This window comes from Vollenhovia emeryi, unplaced genomic scaffold, assembly GCF_000949405.1.
Source record: "Vollenhovia emeryi isolate VEMERY1.0 unplaced genomic scaffold, V.emery_V1.0 DF939169.1, whole genome shotgun sequence".
Taxonomy (NCBI): Eukaryota; Metazoa; Arthropoda; class Insecta; order Hymenoptera; family Formicidae; genus Vollenhovia; species Vollenhovia emeryi.
Genome location: NW_011967197.1, coordinates 608,867 through 632,797, shown reverse-complemented (window position 1 = coordinate 632,797; position 23,931 = coordinate 608,867). Strand labels below are relative to the sequence as shown.

General features: G+C 41.9%; 6 protein-coding genes across 8 annotated transcripts in view; 4 read left to right on the top strand and 2 right to left on the bottom strand.

Annotated features, from left to right (window-relative positions):
• The first annotated feature begins 63 nt into the window (after positions 1-63).
• LOC105563995 (vacuolar protein sorting-associated protein 37B) lies at positions 64-1,978 on the top strand. Of its 2 annotated transcripts, none has more exons than XM_012016046.1 (4): positions 64-363; positions 793-964; positions 1,032-1,114; positions 1,182-1,978. In XM_012016046.1, the coding sequence occupies exons 1-4, from the start codon at positions 232-234 to the stop codon at positions 1,443-1,445; spliced, it is 651 nt and encodes a 216-aa protein (XP_011871436.1). In that variant the 5' UTR covers positions 64-231; the 3' UTR covers positions 1,446-1,978. The 2 variants fall into 2 exon arrangements, with proteins under 2 accessions (XP_011871436.1, XP_011871437.1); XM_012016047.1 differs by lacking the exon at positions 64-363 and adding an exon at positions 397-709.
• LOC105563996 (dnaJ homolog subfamily C member 30) lies at positions 1,839-3,602 on the bottom strand. Its single transcript, XM_012016048.1, has 2 exons — positions 3,436-3,602; positions 1,839-2,774 (listed from the first exon to the last, which is right to left on the bottom strand). Exon 2 carries the CDS (start codon positions 2,608-2,610, stop codon positions 1,975-1,977), a length of 636 nt encoding a protein of 211 aa, XP_011871438.1. The 5' UTR covers positions 2,611-2,774; positions 3,436-3,602; the 3' UTR covers positions 1,839-1,974.
• A 1,100-nt stretch (positions 3,603-4,702) lies between these two features.
• On the top strand, positions 4,703-13,607 carry LOC105563991 (ornithine decarboxylase 1-like). Of its 2 annotated transcripts, none has more exons than XM_012016038.1 (9): positions 4,703-5,198; positions 9,998-10,171; positions 10,268-10,507; positions 10,589-10,665; positions 10,767-10,940; positions 11,179-11,518; positions 11,603-11,814; positions 11,911-12,119; positions 12,232-13,607. In XM_012016038.1, exons 3-9 carry the CDS (start codon positions 10,321-10,323, stop codon positions 12,446-12,448), a joined length of 1,416 nt encoding a protein of 471 aa, XP_011871428.1. In that variant the 5' UTR covers positions 4,703-5,198; positions 9,998-10,171; positions 10,268-10,320; the 3' UTR covers positions 12,449-13,607. The 2 variants fall into 2 exon arrangements, with proteins under 2 accessions (XP_011871428.1, XP_011871429.1); XM_012016039.1 differs by lacking the exon at positions 4,703-5,198 and adding an exon at positions 9,311-9,567.
• A 2,230-nt stretch (positions 13,608-15,837) lies between these two features.
• LOC105563990 (12 kDa FK506-binding protein) lies at positions 15,838-17,950 on the top strand. Its single transcript, XM_012016037.1, has 4 exons — positions 15,838-16,111; positions 16,513-16,560; positions 16,769-16,955; positions 17,290-17,950. The coding sequence occupies exons 1-4, from the start codon at positions 16,075-16,077 to the stop codon at positions 17,345-17,347; spliced, it is 330 nt and encodes a 109-aa protein (XP_011871427.1). The 5' UTR covers positions 15,838-16,074; the 3' UTR covers positions 17,348-17,950.
• Positions 17,951-18,032: 82 nt separating this feature from the next.
• LOC105563988 (protein EFR3 homolog cmp44E) lies at positions 18,033-23,484 on the bottom strand. The gene is made up of 16 exons (XM_012016032.1): positions 23,358-23,484; positions 23,165-23,241; positions 22,808-22,923; positions 22,415-22,577; positions 22,193-22,345; positions 22,017-22,123; positions 21,815-21,958; positions 21,653-21,731; positions 21,438-21,573; positions 21,018-21,289; positions 20,770-20,942; positions 20,296-20,656; positions 20,010-20,209; positions 19,802-19,898; positions 19,527-19,682; positions 18,033-19,441 (listed from the first exon to the last, which is right to left on the bottom strand). Exons 1-16 carry the CDS (start codon positions 23,362-23,364, stop codon positions 19,289-19,291), a joined length of 2,394 nt encoding a protein of 797 aa, XP_011871422.1. The 5' UTR covers positions 23,365-23,484; the 3' UTR covers positions 18,033-19,288.
• LOC105563989 (chymotrypsin-1-like) overlaps positions 22,987-23,931 on the top strand; it is a 4,704-nt gene continuing 3,759 nt past the window's right edge. The window contains exon 1 of the mRNA XM_012016035.1: positions 22,987-23,007. The gene's annotated coding sequence lies outside the window, so the exon portion shown is untranslated. The remainder of the gene's footprint in view (positions 23,008-23,931) is intronic.

Genomic DNA, 23,931 nt, shown 5'->3' with positions numbered 1-23,931 from the left:
TCGGGTAATAAGTTTCGCCTATCGACCTTAGTTCGACGTTCGGCTCGCGAGGTGGCGCTGAAAACCGGACTTCCCCACGACCGTCCTCGGTGAGCGCTTCGTGGTGCGAACCTGTCATCGCGTTATCGCGAATGCGTACTTCCCGCAGCTATTGCCTTTAGATTTAAGGAGGAAAGGGACAATCCGCGCGAAGCAACGTTCGCCGTTCCGTTGCGAGTTAGCATTTAAGAGATGTACAAGTCGAGTCAGGAGCCGGACATACCCGCGGCACTGGGTTTGCTGTCTCACCTGAATAACGACGAGCTGAAGGAGCTGCTGAACGACGATGGGAAATTCGAGGATATCGTGAAAGATATAAAGCAGGTAGGGTTGCGGCTCGCGCGTCAGTTTCGAGCGGTCTAAGTGCAACGTCGGGAGAGACTCGACGTTACGCGACAATTAAATCTGCGCGGTTAACAGATCAATTCCTAACTGCACGTCTTCTTCCCCTCGCAATTGGAGCTTTTCGTGCTTTCGATCGATGCTCGTTTCTACCGCTGCAGATTAATTAATGCTTGAATTCTTATCTCTTTCTAATTTGCGAAGCTAGACGAAGATGTAAAGTGAGTTGGACCGAGATTAAAGTTGATCTGCGTTGGTAGAAACAAGTTGGTAGAACAAGTCTGTAACGAACGACGTCTCGCAGTGGAGGATGTCATTCGTTGCATTCGTAAATATTTGTATACAGTACACTGCTTGGAAAGTTTCGTACGATACGATCGTCAAAACCGTCTTGACGCGACGGAATATCAGTTTAAGGACCTCGAGACCGAGAAGGAAATGTTGATGGCGAGCAACAGATCTCTGGCCGAGTTCAATCTGGCCAAGCAGCCCGAATTGGAAGATGACAAACGGGCCCTGAAGGAGCTGAGCGAACAGGCGAACCAGCTGTGCACCAGCGTCAGGAGTAAAATAGAAGAGATGCGTAAGTCGTCCCGCGTGACTGACAACTTTAACGAGACTCAGTCCTAGAGCCGTACGTTTGTTCGCAGGCGACAAATCTGGCACAATGACCGTCGATACCGCGCTGGACCTGCTGCAAGCGGCTGCCGCCGAGATTGAAGAGGAATCCGAGGCAAGTGAGACTTTCGCCATAGCTCGTGACAAGACAGTCTGACTCTGACTTCTTTTTTTATGTACAGGGCCTGGCAGAGAAGTTCCTGGCCGGTGACATCGAAGTGGACGAGTTCCTGGATCAGTTCTTGTCGCGGAGGAAACTGATGCATTTGCGCAAAGTGAAAGTGGACAAACTGCGCGAGCTGATGAGGAAAGGGCACTCGAACAGCACCCCCGGCTATCCGATCGCCTCGAATTTCCCCGGAATGACGCCCTCCATACCGTATCCTACCGGGCCAGTAGCTATGCCGATGCCGTTGCCGGGGATGCCAGTTTATAGACCGTATTGAAAAGGGTTGCAAGTTTATTCGTCTGCGAAAAGTTTCCTCGAGCGCGGCCTCGAGGTACCCGACATTGAGCCCCCTTACGTATCACGCACACGCCTCTTTGCACATTAATTTTTCACTATTTTTATATTAGACGCGTTGCGCAATATACGAGCTATATGTTATTTACCTGAATCTATCGTTATACATATATATATACACCTATCGATAGTAGGCAATGCTTCAGAACGCCGGTATCTCTGAAATGTTACCTATACTCCGCTTGTAAAATATACAGTCTGTCTATATCGACACGCACGAGCGCAATCAACGCGGCAGGTGCGTGCTGCTGAGAACAATCTCTATCGCGATACGTAGTTTTCTCTTTCTTTCAAGGAGCATATGAAAAGATCGTCGTTTCTCATCACGATCTATTTTAATCTCGTTCTTACTCTTGCTAATAGACATAAACGATAAGCGGGCATGAACTTTGTACATTCGTCATGCGCGAACGTATATACAAATTTGTACTATTCAAATAGATAAATGTAGACTAAGTTTTGCCATCTTTACTCTCGCTATTGCGTCTCGCGGATCTCGGTGTGTCGGGCTTCTCCCGAAAAATCATTGCTATCATCGTCAGAGTGAGCAAAAATATGGCGATTTCCGTGTACTTGTTGCTGTTCGAGTGCGACCAATTTTCCTCCAAGTTCTTGGCATGCTCATACAAGTCTCTCCTCTTGCGCCTATCGCGTATCTGCTTTCCGTAGTGCGCCTGCGTCCACGCGTCAAAATTGTAAATCTTGGACGAACCCGAGTAAACCTTGTCGCTGTAGCGGGACACGGGCTGCTCGGCGGTGGCCGACACCGACGGTTGCCGGTGCAGCAGCATAGTCCGGTCGTAAATCTTGCGCTGCTCATGACTGCCGAGCACTTCGTAAGCCTCCGAGATGGCTTGGAACTTTTTCTTGGCGTACTCGCTCTTGTTCTTGTCGGGATGATACTGGAGGGTCAGCTTGTAATACGCCGACTTCACCTCGGTCTGGGTGGCGTGCGGCGTGATGTTCAACGTGTCGTAATGATTCGACTTGGCGCCTTGCCTCGTCGAGTACAATCGTACCAATTGCGTCGACTTGGTGCAATGCAGCACGTTACTTTTGAACGGGGATCTCGCCAGGGCCGCATGCATACTAGAGCTCGGATATGAAAGACATACCTATGTAATTTTTTATTCTAACGCTTATTTCGTTGTTTTTTTGCCTGCTTATCTATCTTCAAGGTATCGATAAACTGACGGTCGCTACTCGCAGCCTCGTACACTCGCAGTTCGCTGCGCGTGAGCCATCGAGCTTTCTGAAACGATACAGTGTTAGGATGGAAAAAAATATCACCTTTAGAAAACGATTCTCGCCAAATTGCATCCGGCATTATTTTAGATGATATCTCTCGGGGCCAGTTTCACAAACAACGGTTAACCTCAGGTTAATTGATTCTCTGTCTCTTCTTAAACAACAAGAAAAAATGGGGAGTCGACTGAACTCTGGTTGAGGCTCGGTTTTTCACTTTTCTTCGGTTTATTGTTAACCAGTTAGTCGACTCTGTCTCTTCTTAGCTAATAATAGAAAAAGTGAGCGGAGAGTCGACTAACTTCTGGTTAACAGTTAACCAGAAGGGAGTGAAGTGTCGACTAACTTCTGGTCAACAGTTAACCAGAAAATGAAAGGCCGGGCCTAAGCAGTTAACTGATATTTGCAAAACTGACCCTCACGGGCCGTTTCTACCAATGCGGATGAACTTTAATCTCGATTTGAATTACTTCTTCCCTGCCTCTAATTCGCGAAACTGGAATACAAGTTAAAGTGCGTTGGTAGAGACGGGTGTTAGTCGAATAACAAATCTTGCTGTCGATCGTGTATTTTTTTTTCCATGAGACTACTTAGTATCCCGTCAATTTGTCACTCTTCGTTTCTACACATCCAGTTCTTTACGTCATTTGTGTATATTAGTAACTTACCGTTCAATATCCTATATTTCATGCTGAGGTTATGTAAATTTTTCCCACTTGCGCGCGCCAGAGGTTAGGAACGTAAGCGCGAGCACCAGGAGTCCCGCAAAGGGGCTGATAAAACGGTCGGTCGGGGATCAGTGATGCAAACCTGAGTGCGCCCGCCGGAAGGTCTGCTAGCTCGGAAACGGACGCGCCCCCTGACAAAGTGGATGTCAACTACGTCCGTTCACTCGGTAACGGTACACGAGCTACGGTTCGTGTCCGAACTTTTCAGATGGATACGAGAGTCAGATGGGACAAACGACTAGAGCTGAAATTTTTCTTCGAAGATTCGAAGCTTCGTAGAAATTATTTGAGAATTGAAGTTTTCGATTTTTTCGAAGTTTCGAATTTTCGAAGTTTCGAAGTTTCGAATATTCGAAGTCAACTAATGTATTAACAGGATAAAAAACAATAACACATTTTGCAAAATTAATCGTTTTTACTATAACTGTGAACTAATTAAATGCCAACTAATTAATATCATTACAAGTATAAAAAAACAAATGTTTTTGTCGGACACATTTTTGTCCATTCACTCATAAAAATATAATTAATTCGAAGGAAATAAATTTTCTATCATTAACATTTTATCTTATTAACTATTTCTTTTTACTGCCTGATACAGATGATAAATTAGGTTGGTCTTTGAAAGCTTATATCTTAATGCATTAGTTGACTTCGAAAATTCGAAACTTCGAAAATTCGAAAATTCGAAACTTCGAAACTTCGACAATTCGATATTCGAAGTTTCTTCGTTTCTTCGGATACTTCGAAGCTTCGAATAATTAAGACCACTACAAACGACCCAGTGAGAAATGATTCGTCGATCGACGTCGAAATGATGTCGAATCGACGTCAATTCGACGGTGTCGATGTCGATTCGACGTCGTTTCGACGTCGATCGACGAATCATTTCTCACTGGGGAGCGAATCAATCAATCGTTCTGACTTCGTATTACTTAGAACAATAGATCGACTCACTTATTCATCTCATCCGACTCTCGTATCCATCTGAGAAGTCCGGACACGAACCATAGCTTGTGTACCGTTACCGAGCGAGCGGACGTAGTTGACATCCACACTGTCGGGGGGCGCTAGTGGACTTCCGGTGGCCGCTCTCTCAGTGTTCGCATATCACTGCCTCAGGCTGGCCGAAACTCCCTAGGGGGGCGCGGCGCACAAGTCGCGACGGCGGCGCATGCGCGGGCCCCGTCGCTCCATTCGCGAACGCCTGATCCATACTGTTCCTTCCGAGTCCGAGCGCGAAGCGGCTGGTGGCGGTGAGTCGGCGGTGTTTCGTGCGGGCGTCGCACCTTAGGCTTCTCCCTTCATCTCCGGGTGAAAATTTCGGCGGCGGCGACGGCGACGGTGACGGCGGCGGCGACGACTCGACGACCGTACGTTCAGGATCGAAGGTTGATGACGACGGTTGCGATGCTCGCACGTGGCGCGTAGAGCGGACCACGTTTACGCGTTACGGACGAAACGGATGCTCATCACTGACGCTCCGCGCGGAGGGTAATCGTTGACGGGAGTATCCGGCGGCTGGGCGGCGGCGACGAGGACGAGGGAGGAGATCAACGACTACGACGGCCGTGGACGACGGCAACTCGCCGATCCACGCCCGACGGCCGATCTGACTGATTTTTGCGATCCGGTCACCGAAAGCTTCCATCATTCCGTCAATAACCGTGTGCCGACCCGCAGGGTGGCGATCGTCCGATAAGGTGCGTAACCGCGGGCCGCTGGCGCGGATCCCCTCGTCGCCGGGGGGCGGAGAGGACGAGGGAGAGACAGAGAAACGAGGATCCTCGTTCGCGGGCGATGACGCACGCACGGGTCTCTCTCTCTCTTTCTCTCTCCCGCGCGCGCGCGCGCACGCTCTCTTCGCACTTTCCTTCTTATCGGGAAGGGACCCCCGCGATAATTGCGTAACGATACGCAGGTCGAGCCCTGTTGAAATCGCATCGGTCTCTGTTTACTGGCTCGTCCAGTTCGAAGTTCACTGATTAACGCGGTTTCCCCTGGCGATTCCTCGTAGTCGCTTTAACACGTCGCTGCCTCCGAGCGAGGAAGCGGGCGGGCGGCCGCTCGCCCGGCTCTGCCTTGCGGGTCTTTCAATCTGCACGCCTGATAACGCACATGTTTGCGTAGCTGACGTTTCGCAAAAAGAAAATGTATAACGCGCGCAATGTTACCTGTTACAGCGCACCGAGGTAAAGGAGCACTGTCGTGCACCTCGTACGCGGGAAAAAGCTAAAGATTACTCGAGTGACTGTCGGGGATCGTCTCCGAATTCTTTAGGGTCCAAAACGTGGGGGAGACCGCTGAGCAAAATTTTGTACACCGATGCCCGCTAAAACCTTGGCATTACTTTATATTATTATCTTACTTTACCTTGTTTTATCTTTATGATGCCATCAAAAATGCCTAGTAATGCCGCAAGTTTGTACGCCACGATGCCCTCAGCGGTTTCCCCTTCGGTCTAAAATGTTCCTGCCAAAGGATAAATCCACGTCGTCTTGCAGCAGAGAGAAACCTGAGAGCGGCCACGCCGGCGTTTCACTTGACACCGTTTCGGGAGACTGTTCTTTTTCATTATGCACTTTCGGACTCCGCCGATAAAATTTCGCACTTGGTGCGTGTCTGTGCTGCGCGTTCTATCTAATTTATAAAATTTACATTGTCTACGTGAGAAAAGTTGACGTGAATATCATGCAGCCAATTTACATATGTTAATGTAATCTTGTATTTCGCAGTACAATCCTGAAAAATGGGCGTAGCATGGACACGCACAAACTGGAGACTTTATCGGCAGTGCCAGAAGATGCGTAGCAAAGTAGTTGCGAAAGTAAAAGTGGGCGTAAAGACGCGCGAAACACTGCCTTGAAACGGTATCAAGTAAAACGCCGGCGTGGCCGCTCTCAGGTTTCTCTCTCTGCTTGTATTATCCACGTAACGACAAATCAATCAATTGTTTGGTCAAGACAGTAGGAACTTTTTGCACATTGGCTCCCTCGTCTGCGCAAGATTCTTCATCGAGGAAGCTGCTTGAGTTGAGGTGCAAGCTGGACATTGCTTCCTCAGAATTTCAATTCGCACGCGAAGCTTCCTCTGCGAGGAGACGAATAAGCTGCGTTGGAAACTTGCCTGGCTTTCTCACGGAGCACTTTGTGTGCGAGGTAAAATTCTGAGAAGTAATTTGCAATTTCGCCACCTCAACTCGCGCAGCTTCGTCTACGGGAAAGCCAAAATTGAAAACCATCGGATGGCGAAGCGAACTTTCAATTTTCACCTTAAAAATTGAAGTACTTGCCCAGATGACGAGGAAGGAGTGAAGACATTTGTACACACTCTGTGTTTGAAGTTTTACACCTAGTGTGTATACATAAATTACATGCGATAGAAATTTAGAAGTACTTACATTCTGTAAAAACGCTATCTTAATGAGAAACGAGATAACATATACATGTACAGACGTTTAACGAGCTAGTCGGAAAAGTCTACTCATACTTTTTCTCAGAGTTCTACGGTATCATAGAAAATACAATAGTTTTGATAATCTTAGCGATATAAATTAAAGTACCTTATCATTAATTAAAGGAAACGTAATATATTTATTAAACTCTTAAGAAAATAACGGTGTGTGTGCAAAGTACAATGTCACAGAAATGTGGGTAAACATAGGTACGTCAAAGTTTGCAAGAGTTGCTCCTGTTGTATATATTCGATTAGCCGTTTCTTACCTTCCCAAATAGGCGGGACTAGATAGATTACGTGTAACATCGAGGACAATTTTATTTCGCACCTCTTGCGGCGCATTCTTCAAAGGTACTGAACTTGTAATTCGTATTTTTCTGCTTATCGCGGCTGAAATACGTTCAATCGGATTCGAATCCGGCGACTGAGGGCGAGAGAGAGAGAGGCAGATATAAGCTGTAACGATAAGCTGTATCGTAAAGAAATTCTTTAACAATGCAAGCAGTATGGGGTCGTTATCTTACCAAGATTATTTGAAGTATACTTTAATTGAAATTTCGAAATAAACATTATTCGTAGCAACCTCGTTACCAATGATATCCAGTGTTATCATATTGATTTGAGCCAAGATATTTACATTTCTTTTCTTGAAGTTTTCTTGGAAGTACGCTGTGCACGTCAAGGGATTCAGGAAAATATTGTCTCTATCAAGACATAAATGGTCCTGTAATTTCGCAATGTTCTTTGTGAGCTTGTACTTAATTTTCGGACGTGTATTTATATAACGTTGTAACTTTATAAGCAGCGATGCCTCTCGGGATATCTAATTCTTTAATTGCGACAATTTCAAACGTTCCCAAACAATTTGAAATAAATAATTCAATGAACGGTATATATCTAGAGAAGAGTCCTCTATTATGAAATAAACTCCTAATATGAGACAGCAGGGTTTTCGCTAAATTAAATAGGCGTTTATTGATTTCATCGTTAATTTGTTGCCCATGGAGCGAAAGCTGTTTAGCGAAAAATTCATTGTTCGGTCGTGTAATCGTAAATAAAGATTCGTGATAAAATTTTGATGAAAATTCAGCGTTTAATCAAAATTAAGGTTGAATTTCAAGGAATTTTTAGGAGATACCACGCTGATGCAAACCTAAAGGTTGAAAGGCGTTCCCACAAGAGGGTAAACTTAAAGAAAAAAAAACTGATTAACAGTCATAAGTATAGCGTGCCAAGTAGAACTGCTATCTCATATTATAAGCCTATCTCATAACAGAGGACTTTCCACTATATATTAAAATTGTTTATTGAATTGCTTTTGCCATTTAATTATCGTTACGTGTTTAGAAAGTTTTATTAACTTTTCTAAACACACCTTTTCCTACTCAGAATAAAGATTGTATCTCAAAGATGGAAGAGAAATTAATTTCATTAATTTAATTAGAATAGAAATTAATTTAATTCTTATCTTGTAACTTTTTTGTACATTTTTTTTTCGACAAGCTGAAGCGTCTTATCCTTATAGCATATGAAAACTTTTAATCTCTATAACGACGATAAGACATGTTTTCAAATTCTCTCGCTCGTTTTGCACCACGTGTTTTAACATCAATGTCTGTAGAATGGCCAGTAGCCGTATTTACTCGTATCTTGAGACTTGCACTATCTCATTCACACCAGTATTTCCTCTTCAAACCGGCGGAAGCCATTGTTATGTTACGTAAGAACTCCCCTTTGTATGTGAATTTGTTTGATGAAACAAGGTTTGATGAACTTGGCAATCTCAACTTTACAAGACTTTCATACACAATTCGATGTCGTTACCTGCTTTTTTTGCATCAGGAAGCGAGAATTTAAACCATTCCTATACGCTTTATGAACTTGTAACAAGAAATTTTTAGCGTATACAGGAAAACATTTTAAGAAAGAGAAATCTCTTTAAATGATTTAAAATTCGGGGTGTGGGAATATATGTATTTTGGAACCCGGTAATATATCTTAAGATATTTAACTGAAAATGCGTATACAAGTTTTTATCTCATCGTATCTTGCATCGCCCGATAATATTTACTTCCGTGGGAATTTTCGCGTTATTTTTAACCATTAAATACATTCGATTCGTGATATATCAATCTTTGATACAACGCTCCGGATAAATAATCAGTCATGCTACGCAGATTAGTGACGGTATTTCCCACCCCCGAATGGAGTTTGACTCTTGAGTAACATTTATATTATCCTTCCAGTCTAATTCGGTTTCCTGATGAACCATCTTGGTTGTCAGATAATTTTGTATAAGTAGACTTGGTACACCACGCGAAGTCGGGCTGATACTACTTATCTTCCTCATATAAATAAAGGCCCAAATAGTCTCGAGTGCAGTATCGTTCTGATTTTCTGTCCGCTCGGATCGAAGCCTCTCATGTGCACAATATTAACGCGCCTTACGTTTCCAATTGTTCGCGGAGCATTTATATTTTACTTTTGCATCGCACACACATATGAAGCGCGATAGAGGTGTCGCTAAAATTTAGAAACGTCGCCAAAACTTCGAAATAGTGACATAATTACTTCTTTCGCTGTGTATATAAAGAAACGAGAATTACTTCCCTTCAGGTAGGATCTAACTTCAGCAAGTAAAAGAGTCTGAGAGTAGGCTTTTCGTACATTAAGAACTTGTATGGAACAGTGAACAAATTAAATTGAAAACGTAATGTCGACTTTTTTTCTTGTAAGTCACATATTGTTTTAACGTCATTAGATATATCGGATTTGTGATAAAATTGTGATAAAATTGAGATAAACGGATAAGATAAAATGTTGGCGAATATATAATTATAGAATTATTTTATCACGTCATAGGCTAATTGATGAACGCGTATTTAAACAGCCGTTTTCTCCTTCACTAATAACGAGGCTTGAAATTTATTTGCGTTCACATCCTTTTTTTTCAAATTACTATAGAGTATAGAGACATTGGTAGTTCCCGTGCGGTAATCTTGTAGCGGTATTTAGCTAACTCAGATGTCACTTTTTCTCATTGCAGGATTCTATCTGCGATAGACTGGTCGACCAGTCTGTCCGTGGGTGCTTGAATAACTGCGGCAACTGGAAGTTGGCCCTGAATGCAGAGCCCCCGTGGCTTTGCTAGCACCCCCACAGTGATCTGGTCTTAATCCGCTTCCTTACGACTCACCCAATTAGCATTGACAGCTGCCTCGTATGTTTCTATTATATTAAATTGATTTTGCAACGTAAAGAATATAAAGTCGACGTCATTTACACTTTGCGCTTATGTCCGTTGTCCAACTTTCAGTTTGCTGCCTAGCACCTACAGAGTACTAAGTAATTCAATCAAACTCAATCAACATGAAGGTAACAAATCTAGATGAACGTATCCACGTTTTGGACAGCGAGTCCAACGTTATGACCGTTATGAAAGATATTGCAATGAGTGGTTTACAAGAAGAAGCTTTCTATGTATTGGATATAGGGGATATTGTACAAAAGCATCAAATCTGGAAAGAAAAATTGCCACGAGTCGAGCCCTATTACGGTAAGTCGTTAATACTCGGAACTTGTCAACGCTTGTGTCATGTGCGGTGCACGGCCACTCATACAAGTTGTTCAATTTCAGCTGTGAAATGCAACGACAATTTGATCGTAATTGAAGTATTAGCGGCCCTTGGCATTAATTTTGATTGTGCATCTAAGGTAAATACGATTGAAAAATGTTGAAGTGTATTTTTACTCTCGACAGAGATGTATTTGTTACATTTTGTAACAGATATAAAATATATATTTTCACTTTGCAGAATGAGATAAATAAAGTATTGAGCCTTGGTGTAGAGCCTTCAAGGATTATTTTTGCCAATCCAGCTAAGCCAGCTTCACATATTCGTCACGCTGCTGCAGTGGGAGTAGATACTATGACAGTAGATAACGAAAGCGAGTTGCACAAGATTAAGAAACTTTTCCCAATGGCTAAGGTAAGTACACGCACCAGAATATACAGAATACCAGTATATTGCGTGTTTCTCTTTCTCAAAAATCTGTGATAATTTTATCTCAAGCCAGCGGCATACGATGCTTTTTTGCTGGCTGGTGAGAGCCGTCTCACTGGCCAGCAAAGGTGCACGCAAGCAAACCAGCGAGCAAACGAGGCATCGTCTGCCGCTGGTTTCAAAAGTATCTATATCATATCAATGCGATTCTTCATTTGTGCAGGTTGTCTTGCGAATTCGTTGCGATGCGGAAGTAGCCCTGTGCCCGCTTGGCATGAAATTTGGCTGTGATCCGACATACGAGGCGCCTAATCTTCTGCGCCTTGCGTACAACTTGGGCCTTAACGTAGTGGGCTTCAGTTTCCACGTTGGATCCGGATGTGAAGATCCACCGGTGTTTTACCGTGCTATTTTTCACTGCAAGGTACTATTCGACATGGCTACCGATCTCGGTTTCAAGCCATACCTCTTGGATCTTGGTGGTGGTTATCCGGGCAACAAAGGCACAAGCATCGACAAAATCGCCGAGGTTATTAATAAAGCTCTCGACGAATACTTCAACAGTAAGCTGCTTCCCCCACATTAGTCGTGTTACAAGTAATATTACTTTGTTTTGGACCGCGCCTTACGGTACGAATTTTGTTCAGCCGATGCTGTGCATGTGATTGCCGAACCGGGCCGTTTTTACGTCGCATCTGCCTTTACATTGGCCACGAGTATCCACAGCAAACGTTCCATACGCGGAGACGAAAATACCAGCGCTGTTACGCACAATATGTATTACATCAACGATGGTGTTTACGGGTCATTTAATTGTCTGCTGTACGATCATCAACATGTAACTCCTATTCCTCTGAAGGTAAAGTATTTTATTCGGATCACGTATCAATATAGTATTTTTCCATGCTCTTTTTCTTTCTTTTGTTTTAATTAAATCCTACACTTTGGCCTCTAGAACGGTTGTGGAAAGATGATTCCTTCGAGCGTGTGGGGTCCAACGTGTGACGGACTGGACAAAATCGTTGAGAATATCATGTTGCACGATATGGACCTTGGCGAATGGATGATTTTCGAAAACATGGGGGCCTATACATTGCCTGTTGCTTCGCCGTTTAATGGCTTTCCCATTCCTAAGGTTCATATTGTCGCTGATGAAGAGATTTGGTAAGGAAATTATATTCATTATGCACATTACTGCGTTCAGCTATGTTTTTACGTGTTCCTTTTTCTTTTAATGAAGAATGAAATAATTTTATATTGGTGCTTCTCCTGATAGGCTTTTATTAAAAGATGCTCTACCTTTGACCGAGGACCACTTTGTTATCGGCAATACACCAGCTAATTTGCGACTCGGACTAGATATTGGAGGAAACGATATCGATCCGTGGAGGGACGCTGATCCAATGGAATTAGCACCTCCTGAAATATTAACAGACACCCCTAATCCCCCGCCGCATTTTATCTTCGAGTATGTCGAGACGGCACTGAATTAGCTCGATTTTATAAAAGTTCCGCAAATTTTGGAATACGTATGTGCATTTCAAAGCTGATGCATGCAGTTGTTGTGTAAAACAATTTCTTTTTAATTTCATGAAAAAGGTCTGGTAAATGTCCAAACATAATTTTCAAACAGCATAATTTCTCGTTTATCTCTTTTTCTAAAACTTTGAAATATTACGTATACATAATTTCACAAACAGAAATGAATCTATATGCCAATTTTAAGATAGTTTGACACACAATCTATTTTTTGTTCAGACAATGCTTTGAAATTGCTTGTTTTATTTGCTTTTATTACAGATACACTTAATAATTAAGAATTGTAAACTAAGTAGAACGCTAAGCGTGGCTCATCTGACATTACTATCGATATTTAATATTCGTAAACGTCAAGTATTTCTCCTGTTGCATAATGCATAAAACAAATGGTAGATATTTACATGGCATTCGTGTCTCCATGTATATTATCTGTGTACTGAAACGCGTTATAGTTTCTACATATATTTCTGACTATAAAAGTCAATGCTTCAACAAAGAACTGTCCATAAAAGCTATCTTGCTCATTACTTTATCTTCTGTGGATCTTCGATGCATTTAACATAGAACAAAGCTATAATTCGTTTCTGGCATAGATTTATACATAGACGGAGCACACGTAAATGTAACAATAGAAAGATACGTCACGCTTTCTGTATATGTATGAGGCGGTCATACGTAGAGAGCATCGATTTAAGTGCGCTACGATTCAGTTTTCGAATATTCGAGATAAGTGAATAATTTCTTTAAAAGGCTTATGGGCATATTACTCGGGGCAAGTTTATGCATTTTTTTTTCTTAATCGCTACTTTGAAGCATTATTAAAGAAAGAACATTAGAGAATAAGGGAAAAAATTGACTGTACAACAAATGTGTACTATACAAGGCACACAAGTGCAGTCTTCGAAACATTTGCATGAAATAAATGTAAACTCTGTAGGACTGCTAGGAACTGTGCAGCATTGAGGCAGCTGTCACAAGAACCGAAGAAAATTAATTTTTTATTACTCTATTATTATTATTAATATTATTGTAACTATTATTATATATTGTCAATTAATCATGATTAATCAAGTAAAAAACATAATACAATATAAGATCAGCATGTACACAGTCTTAAGAGTATTAACATTTATTATCCGTTAATCCGTCTGCTCCAGTAAGTCTCGTCCGTGTAAGTTAAGTACAGCAAATACGAGCGAGGAACGTAGAGGCAATTATTCTATTCTTACCGATGTTGAGTCGGGAATATCGCATTCTCGCGCGAATAATTTCAACATGAAACGTCTTTCGTTCGACTTCCCGATAATTTATCTCGGAAAGATGTGAATTTTCCTCTTACCAACTTGTCTCCAGTAGACGCATATATTTTCCTCGTGCGCATCATTTTTCCTCCGTTATAAAAAAAGAGATCTGGATTTGCTGGCGAAGCGAATGAAAAGATATTAGATATTTTTAATGGATCAGCGCAAGCGTTACATGTGCGACCTTTCGACAATTTTTCCCGGCAATTCCTTCGATAATTCCATCGCAAAGCTCGTGCTGTGCCGCGTGTGCGTAACGTGATTTTTAGTTCCACGTGGAGTGACGTCGAGCCACGTCGAGCCACGGTCGAGGGGAATGTATGCAATATCAATACCGCGCAGAGCCGTTCCACTGAAACAATCGTTCGAGCGTCGATATAATATGGTACATGTTGTAATTCTGTGCAATAGGAGGATGACACATCGCGACGCAGAAAGCTCGAGTGGCGAGTTAACGGGGGTCCTTAAACCGGTGAAGTCTGATATTGGCGGTGTCCGATTAGATGAATGACTGATTAGACGAGCGAGCACCTGATTCAAGATTTGTTCGCGGGGGGATTGTTAGTACAGACAGTTGATATTTTATCTCGCTCGAGGATTTGAAATCGACCAATCCAACGTGCAATCACTAAAAGAGAAGAAAGATGCTTATCCCCTCGAGTGTTTATACTAAAAACCAAAATATTTATCTTTATTATATGCATATAATTGTATATAATTTCGTGTATATATCGTCGCTCTTATGCCAGTGAATGTGCAATTTTCATTTTCCCACGAATTTTATGAGCAAAGAGAGAGGGCAAAAACTATTAAAATCTAATTCTTTAAATTGAAGTGTGAAGTAAAAATCGACATCTGCAAGAAAATTTCAAAAATTTTTATCTTCAGAATTATCTGATTAGATTTTACATTTGATTGTGAATCGCATATTCATGGTATTAGCACAAGAGAGAGAGAGAGAGAGAGAGAGAGATACATATAATGATATAATATGTACTATACATATAGAAAATTATATATGTGTGTGTTGATACAGTCTGTCCGGCCCCGAAAAGTCGTTATCAATGTTGTGTCAAGCTACCGCGTACCTGGAAATTACGTAAATGAGTCTAAAAGTAAATGACGTTATCGCGGCGACTGAAGATCGAAGACGATTAAGTTGAATTTCGTTCGATTTATCAAAGCACGTATCTGCGTTCGAGATACGTTCTTCAGATAACGATTAATTTATCTGTCAGTCGGAGACGACAATGCGTCGTAACATGATTTTACGCTTACAATTTGCATTTTTTAATCGAATTATCGTGCACGCAAATCGGCCGAGACTGCGAGAGACGCTTCCGTCTTTAAAGCCTTCCGGATTGAACGCGCAAGAGATAATTGTAAATGTCATAGCGCTAAATTTTCAGAGAAATCCAATAGAAAGACAGAATCCAGAGACTCCAATTAATATTATTTTCGTAGGAAACAGATTCTCCTATCGAATACTGAACGTTCCGACAACAAACGCGTGATTGTTCAATCTCGACGAACTACCAGTAACGAAACAATTACTAGAAAATTACTGTATATCGGTAATTAAATCATGAGAAATTAAACTAAAGTTATTTGCAAAAACAAAAAGGCGTCGAGGAAATATTTGATATCTATTTCTCTAAAAGTAGATTAACTTTAATCTCGATTGAACTTATTTCCAGTTCTAACAAGATTTCTCTAGATTCAAATTTTCGAAATTGCAGTAGAAATGAACGCGAACTCGTCGAACACGCGTTCGTTCGTTCTTCCGGGCTGCTTTCGCGCGAGAAGATCAAAATGACCCTGTGCTCCTATTGGTCAAATCTGGAATTCCATTGAATAAAATTTCAATGTGACGCTACGAAATTTTTCAGACTCGACCAATCACAGCGCAAGGTCATTTCAATCTTGGATCGTTTTGATCTCCGCGAAAGCAGTCCCGGACAAAAATCCCGCGCGAACGCCGAGCCGCCATCTGCCGGCCTCGTTCGACGTGCACTCTCGCGCGCGCGTCGCACGGTTGGTGGTCTAGGTATCCCGTGCGCTCTCGGCCTGTATTCATTGAACGGCGTAGTGGAGCGGCGGCATCGTTTCCCGAGGCGCCGCGTTTTCCCTTTCCACGGCGGGTCTCGTTTCGCACGGTCGCGCTCCTCCGACGTAAGTCGACACCGCCGAGTCCCGATCTCCGCACGCGCGCGCACACCTCGCCATCCCGAGTGCAGAAAACCCTTCCGCCTTTCACGGAGAGACCGGATCACGTAGCCATGGGCGTGGATGTCGAAGTCTTGTGTCCCGGAGATGGTAATTATACAGGTTTTATTTTTCCAGGGACTCGCCGAATCTCGCCGTTCTCGCTCCCTTCGGAGGAACCTCTCTCTCTCCCTCTCTCTTTCCCCCAGTTTCGCTCCCTCTTCCTCTCGCCCTCTCTATCGTGCACGCGCGCGCGCGCGCGCGTGCCACACCGCGTGCTCGATGCTCCGAAAATTTAGCGCTTCGTTAAATCAAGCCGCGGCCTCGCCTCGCGGCCTGAAATGCCGCAAACGAGCGCCGGCCGGTGCCGCGACCTTTCCTGTCCGTGGTAAAATGGATCCTGAGGACGACGCGGCTTTACCTTATTTGTGCGCCGTTACCAATTTTAAATGGCGATGCCGTGCTCGGTTTCGTCATTCAGCGTTATTCACGATATATTTTTATATGTGCAGGTCAGACCTATCCAAAGACCGGGCAGACAGTGGTCGTGCACTATACAGGTGAATGTTTGATCGCGTTGGATTGGCACTTTGAATTATACTTGTATACCAGGAAGCGACAGAGGAGAACGCTCGAGAGAAAGAAATGAGAAAAACTGCTGTTGTACGACGGCGTTGTAGCACCGAGTGTCTTCCTCTGTAGATAATTTCACAAAATTGTAGGATCGGGACAGATCGCCATTGTCGTTAACGCACGGTTTGGTAACAGGTACCCTCGCCAACGGGAAGAAATTCGATTCCAGCAGGGACCGCGGCATACCGTTCAAGTTCAAAATCGGCAAGGGCGAGGTGATTAAAGGCTGGGACCAAGGAGTCGCACAAATGTGCGTCGGGCAGCGAGCCAAACTTACCTGTTCTCCAGACTTCGCTTACGGCAGCCGAGGCCACCCTGGAATATATCCTTTAATGCAAACCGCCGTAACGTAGAGTCGAACCCGCGAACTGGAAACATTTTAAAGAAATGTAAAGGAAATTTGTATTTTGTTTGATTTTTTGGGGATGGAGTGGGTGGGATATTCTTTTAAATGTTCAATATTGAACTTTCCCTTAACGGGAAAATATGTGCTGGGATCGAACCGACCTTTTATTATTGATCACTCGTTTCGTCCAGAGCTAAACGTTATCCCACAATCGAGTCGGATCACGGGAAACATTTTGTTGCGGGTACAGTTGTTCTATATGATAGAAAGAGGCAGACGTTAAGCTATATTAGCCTTGACATAGACACACTATCCCACCAAATGCCGTTCTCATCTTCGATGTGGAGCTGCTGAAGGTGGAGCCTTGAAATACCTCTTAAAGTGTACCAAACTTGACCAAACGCATTTCAATACGAGAAAGAGAAAAAGGAAAAAAAAAGAAACTCATCAAATTATGTTAAGTAGTCGTCGCACGAATGGCACATCCTACTCTAATGCCTTAATTCAATCGCTCGTACATTAAAAGCTATATTTGCGAATGTTCTTCGCGAAGGTAATATACGAGGTGTTGAGAACGTTGTCTCCGCGACCTCGCGCGGGCACAATGTAACAATTTATACAATGTATAAATTGCCGATCAATATTCGAACATTGTCGCATAGTTGTTAGAACTGTAAGGTCCGTGTATTAATATGTAGTTCGATTACCTGCTCTCCAAGAGATGCTACTTAATTTGTGTACTTGATTTGTGACCGACTAACCGTGTTCCTATGATGAGCGGTTGAATAAAGGGACCCTCCAGATATTTGCGAAATATATCTCGACCTGTGTTCATTCCATTTACACACGTATTTGGCGATCCTTCGAGTATTTTATACAAAGATTCAATAAAGGAAAGAACAATTGGTAATGTAACACTACAGGTTTTCATAAAGTACAATAAAAAATTGCTCTGTTCCCTCAAGCAAAAAGTGTATACAACATTTTCTTTCATATACGAACAAGTAACTGGAGACAAATGTAAGAAGGATAAGCATTGCACTATAATAAATCTTTTTCCAGGTTGACAACATGCGTTTTAATATGTGTTTACAAAATATCTCGAACCATTTGTTTTCTATATTTATAAATATATATATTGTGCAATCTTTTTCAATCACCGAGACTCTGCCGTGAGAGAAAGTTCTTTTTTCCGATCTAGAATATACATGAAGGGCGATTTTTGGCGTGACTACAACAACTGAAAGTTTATCCAACCGTATTGGAGCACCTTTGTGCGCCTGATAACTTGTGGTTAGAGACGTGTCTAACCGTTTTGGTATTTAGCCGGTTGACACCAGGCTGTACTTGGCAATGAGACAGAACTGCTACTTGCTGCGAGTTTCTAGTAGAATGCAAATCAAATGCCAATATAAAGAAATAAAGATATGTAAACACAACATATCTTACACATTTATTTCGTGTTAAATTTATCTTATTGTTAGATCAGTATTTCAATCACAGCGTGTGCATATTTGTATACTATAAGCACAAGAATAGTTTTGAATTCGCGCGTATAGAAAAGAACTAGTATGTTTCAGTGAAATATAGTTGCGATGTATATATTAGGATAAGCTTCGCCCACAGATATCTATATCTGTGGCTCCGCCCCCTCCTATCAACAGTAACCTTAGTACATGTACCAAACAATGGCCAAAAATCGCCTAAACAGATATACAATTTTCAACTTTACATTAACAAGAGGTAGGATTAAATAACAGTGCACATTTAACTACTGCCGAACGTATACATCCAGATTATCTAGTCTTAATTCTTGCTGAAATCTGATCTATGTAGGATGACTCCTCATTATGACAATACTTGTGTGAAATTGTTTCTCGTTTTGTGCTCTTCATCCAGTATCGACATATTAATCGGAGTCAGCCTACGTCGATGAAAACAGTTAATTCGGTAATTTTCTAAAATCTTCGACGATTTTATAGAATTATGTGTATATAAGAGATTCATGTCCATTTATACATCACCTGATAAAACCATTGGCGATTTTATGAAAAATACTAATTAACCATTTTCATTATAGTTCACATCACGTTTGACATCAACTCATTAAAAGTAAATAAGTACGAATAACTTATCAACCTCAATATAAAATATATATCTAACAATATGAAACATAAAAATATTTTCTCTATTATGTACATAAGTCAATCTTTAACGTATAGGAGCTACTGTTTATACTTTGTAACATGTAGAGGATTTAATATAATATAACACTACGTTAATGTTAATGCAACAAGAATACTAGCAGTTTAATATACAAACAGCTCTGGGAAATGAATTTCATAAGCTGGTGTTTGACTTGGTTTAGTATCCGCCTGTGGTCCTGTCGCAGGAACTGCGTTGCGCGGATCAACGGACAATGTATTGAATATCTCTGACAATTTGCTCTGTAGAACATCGTGCTGTAGATAGAAAAGGAAAGATTAGGATGCTGCGTTAGCTACGGTAATTGTTAATAATATGTATATACGGTAATTAATGAACAACCTTCGGTTGTGTTTTTGACACTAAATCCTGGAACGGCGCATTTCTAAAGAGCTGAGAAAGTTGCATTCGCTTCTCTTCTTCTACTACTTCATTATTATTATTCTCTGTCAAAATTCTTTTCATACTCTCAAACGTTAATTCTTCTCCAGGTAATTTCTGCAAAAATTTTCAGATAATTAAAATTTTGCAACAATAATAAAAAGAATTTGAAAAATAATAACTCTAACAGTCGTGTTAAACAATCGCGACTCCTACTAATTTAGTGTAAATTGTACCTTTTGCACACCAGGCGATGAACCTCCGCTATCCAATTCGGGTCCTCCAGAGTTAATGTCAGCTAGTGAATTCCGTCCAGCATCAACCCACGAGTGCCTAGCAAAGAAAATTTAATTTTACATTATACAACTTGGGTATAAAACAAAGCGACATTTTCTAATGCTTAATTAATGTCTAAAGCTGACTACCGATCACTTGGACAATTACCTGTGTTGTAAAGAGTTGCCGCTGTAACCCGAACCTTGTTGTAATTTCCCACTATCAAGGCCAGCTCCCTTTAGGCATTCGCTAACAACAGTTTGATCGACCAAAAGAGTTGGCGCTAATCTCGACGTTAGACCAATGTCATACTGAGATTGTAAATCCGGTAGTAAATGCGGACTATCGTTCCGACGCGCTTCTATCACCTTAAAACGCATTTGATTGTATCAATGAGCTTTTAATTTTAGCAGTACATCGTAACTTTAATATCAAATTGTTAAAGTCGACTTACCTTCTTCGCGTATTCCATAAGAGCGGTAATATTACAGACATACGATATTAAGACTAGTAGGCTGATCACTATTGCGTGTAAGTTGAATTTAAGTGGAAGATTAATTTGAGCACTTGTCAGTGCCAAGTCTTGCAGGCTCAGCACCAATCTTAGTAACTCCAACACCGTTTCCTCAGAAGCCAATTCAATGGCCAATAACGCCAAAGTAGTATAAATAGATTCCACATTTTCTACCGTGTTACTAATTAGCTCTAATGATTCATACAGCGCCAAGTAGATTTCGGGACCGTGCTTTCGAATAAAGATTACGTCAGGTCTAGATGCTTTTTCAATAGCAAGATCAAGCTCTGCTACGTTCACACTAAAAACGAGAAACAATTATTCCCAAAGAGTCGCACAAAAAAAAAAGAAGCGAAATATTTGTAATAGATTAACGTTTGCGGGTGAAATTTGTTGGCTAAGAGACGAACTTACGTTGGTTTAGCGAGTTTTGTAATATTTCGTCGTCTGTCGATTAAGGTGTGGAATATTTTCTGTACAAGGAGCCTCATCTCGGCGTCTGCAGCCAGTGACATTCTCAGTAACGGGTCCAAGAAACTAGGCGGGAATGTTGTGTTCAAGTGGATAGTTTGGTATTTGGTGCCAACCTGTATATGAACAAAATACGTATGGTTGAACTTATACTTTACGTTTACAATTGTAGGCAATAATAAATGATTTACCTTCAGTAGCGACTTTAAAAGTATGCTCTGGAGCAATACGTCTCCTTTGCCGACCGACACGATACGATCTGGCTGACTGTACGGAACTTTACTCATAATAAACATCATAATTTCAATTTTCTGGTAATCCGGAAGATGGTTCGCGAATTCTCCAAGGGCATTAATAAGAGCTTCTTGATACAGTTGCTCGTCGCTACTTGACGATTGGTTCCTCGTTACACTAACCCGTAGGTGAGACAATAAGGAATTTATAATCTCTAATACAGATGGACCTGGAGAAAGAACGTAAAACATTAGAAAGAGCAGCAGGACTTAATCTCTATTTGATATTTAATAGTTATTATTGTATATATAAATTTATATTAACTGGACAATACAATTTTTATACCAGATCCATTTAACATCTCTGTATCTACTTACCAACGCTTTCACCTGCAGCGATTGATATAATCTTGGATAAAGTATCCGCAATGCTAGTTCGAATCTTAGGAGACGACTTTGAGTGATCGTCAAGATGCGTCATTAAAGCTTCCACTACTGTGTAGGAATATTGCGACTGAAATATACATAGAGATAATATTATTAATCATCAAACGTATCAAGTATCACTCCACTTAAATCCTGAACTTACGTACCTGAATAGAAAACATAATTATTCTGAAAGTATGAATTGCAAAGTAGTTCGGGACCCATAACTGGTGGTTGTCCAGATGCCTGTAACATAGATAATTATTAAAACAATGTTTACACGAATATATAATAATTCCTAAGAGAGAGAGAGAGAGCCTGTTCCATACCTCAATACAGGTCTTATAACGCATCTAATATGACCAAACGATGCGCGCCCGATTAATTCTCGCATGCAAGTTTCCGCGAATTGCGGTGGATCTGATCGTTCTTCAGTTGGGCTGTCTGGTGTTGCGTCTTCCTTGTTAGCATATCTAAAAGTACAAATTCGTCAATCGGTGCGTTTCATAATATACATTTCTTTTAAATTACCTTGCATTTTGCATGTTGTACAGCAGCGATGGTACAATCTTGTCCATATGTACAGGCTCCCAGATATTCTCGACCAAGTCGTCGGAAAGAGTTTTTCTCACAACGCCCTGCATAAAAATAGACATTTAAATATACATTTAAATATACATGTAATTTGCATTTTTACGAATGCATACCTGCAGTCCTTGAATCCCGGCAAGCCTAATTTGCTTGCGTGTAGTGGGATCGTCGTTATTGGAGTGGCACATCGCCGAATATTTCGACACGAAGAAGTCGTAACGGGTGTGATACGAGGGCGTGTCTTCCTCGATATTGGCAAATCTGACGAACTAAAAGTCGACGCATTAAATTAGGCCTGGCAACGCTAATGTTTTACTCTACTAACGATCATCACTTACGGACTGCGTCGCAAGAATTTGTAACTGAGGATCCGTGGACTCCAGCAATTTCTGTACCATCTTCAAGAAGCTCTCGACAAACAGATTCAGAGTTTGCGCGTGACAAGCCACGAGAAGCTGGTCCATGGCCTCCATGGCGATCACGACAAAGCCGTTTCGTCTCCTATCGGGGCACATTCCTTATCAGGCAGGACTTTTGTCTTATACATCAGTTACAGGTGCACGCCGGATAGATAGTGAATTATTGCCAGTCATGTTAGCAGCAGTAATTAGGATTAATTTCTCAGGTTTTTATGCAGCATATAATTACTTATATAAACAGTGTTACAACGTAACCATTTGTGTATACTACACTAACGAAGGATGTTATTACATCACACTCCTCGACATCACCTGTAAATATCCCTGGAGGCTCGCTGGAACAAGTATTCCCCGATCCTGTCCAATTTCTCAGGACTGCTCAACGAATAGAATGTCAGTTTCTCCATATTGTTCTTGACCAAGCCGTCCTACGGAGCGGAGAAGCGCATTAATACGGCAGACTGTCGCGTGCGACACACGTGTCGATTTCTCGCTCGCCGCAAATATCACAGGTTCAACCATAAATAGAATAATCATTTTGATCTCGCGACTGGTGTCAAGGACAGCGTTTCGGTATTGATTTACTCGCGAACGGGACTATAAATTGTGCTGGACGGAAACGAACGAGACAAGAGGGAGAAAAAATAGAAAAAGAGACGGGAATCTCACCTGGGGATTAACAGGAAAAATATTGTCGACGAGCCTCTTGTATCTCGGACGCAAGGCAGCGAAACACCAGCAACAGCCTAATAAAAAAGGGATAAGGATAAGTGCACGCAGACGAATCGTCGTCCGATCGCATCATTCGACCAGCATTTTCGAAAATAAAAAAAGATAGCCGCAAAAATTGCGCCATGCTCACCGAACATCTTAACAGCTCCTGCGGCTCCTTTGGTAAAACGACGGCGATGACAGCTACGCACCGCGACGTGTGCGCAAATACGCACTCTTCGATCGATCGGCTAGCTATCGATAGTCTAGTGCCTATCGACTGAGAAGCGCCCTCATGGACGTAAGAAAATGCCTGGACCATGGACGTAGAAAATACCTAGACCCAAGAAGACTAGATTATAATTATTCTGTTAATGGTTCATGACTCCAGAGGGAGCCAACCACAGATATAGATATCTGTGGAGCCAACACGGCCACCAAGAAGACCTAGAGACCAGGAGACTCAACTCCTGCAGTGATGCAATTCTCGGAATTCCAATTCTTGGAAATGCTGAAAAATTCTTGGAATTTTAGATAGTGCCACCTCCTTGCTGATCATGTTCTCCTGATACTTTTTCGGTTTTCCGGATTCTGGAAAAATTCTTGGAATTTTAGATAGTGCTCTTTGCCGATCATGTTCTCCTGTTCTCCTAATGCTTTTTCGGTTTTCCGGATTCTCGAAAAATTCTTGGAATTTTAGATAGTGCCACCACAGTATAACCAGT

Coding starts and splice junctions, on each gene's coding strand:
- LOC105563996 (XM_012016048.1), bottom strand. CDS start 2,610: ATGCATGCGGCCCTGGCGAGATCCCCGTTCAAAAGTAACGTGCTGCAT.
- LOC105563988 (XM_012016032.1), bottom strand. Junction 21,290..21,437: donor CGCTGCAGGTGAAAGCGTTG/GTAAGTAGATAC, acceptor TTCTTTCTCCAG/GTCCATCTGTATTAGAGATT. Junction 19,899..20,009: donor GGCAACTCTTTACAACACAG/GTAATTGTCCAA, acceptor TTTCTTTGCTAG/GCACTCGTGGGTTGATGCTG.
- LOC105563991 (XM_012016038.1), top strand. CDS start 10,321: ATGAAGGTAACAAATCTAGATGAACGTATCCACGTTTTGGACAGCGAG. Junction 11,519..11,602: donor TCTCGACGAATACTTCAACA/GTAAGCTGCTTC, acceptor AATTTTGTTCAG/CCGATGCTGTGCATGTGATT. Junction 12,120..12,231: donor GTCGCTGATGAAGAGATTTG/GTAAGGAAATTA, acceptor TTCTCCTGATAG/GCTTTTATTAAAAGATGCTC.
- LOC105563995 (XM_012016046.1), top strand. CDS start 232: ATGTACAAGTCGAGTCAGGAGCCGGACATACCCGCGGCACTGGGTTTG. Junction 965..1,031: donor GAGTAAAATAGAAGAGATGC/GTAAGTCGTCCC, acceptor GTTTGTTCGCAG/GCGACAAATCTGGCACAATG. Junction 1,115..1,181: donor AGATTGAAGAGGAATCCGAG/GCAAGTGAGACT, acceptor TTTTATGTACAG/GGCCTGGCAGAGAAGTTCCT.
- LOC105563990 (XM_012016037.1), top strand. CDS start 16,075: ATGGGCGTGGATGTCGAAGTCTTGTGTCCCGGAGATG. Junction 16,112..16,512: donor AGTCTTGTGTCCCGGAGATG/GTAATTATACAG, acceptor TTATATGTGCAG/GTCAGACCTATCCAAAGACC. Junction 16,956..17,289: donor AGCCGAGGCCACCCTGGAAT/ATATCCTTTAAT, acceptor ACATAGACACAC/TATCCCACCAAATGCCGTTC.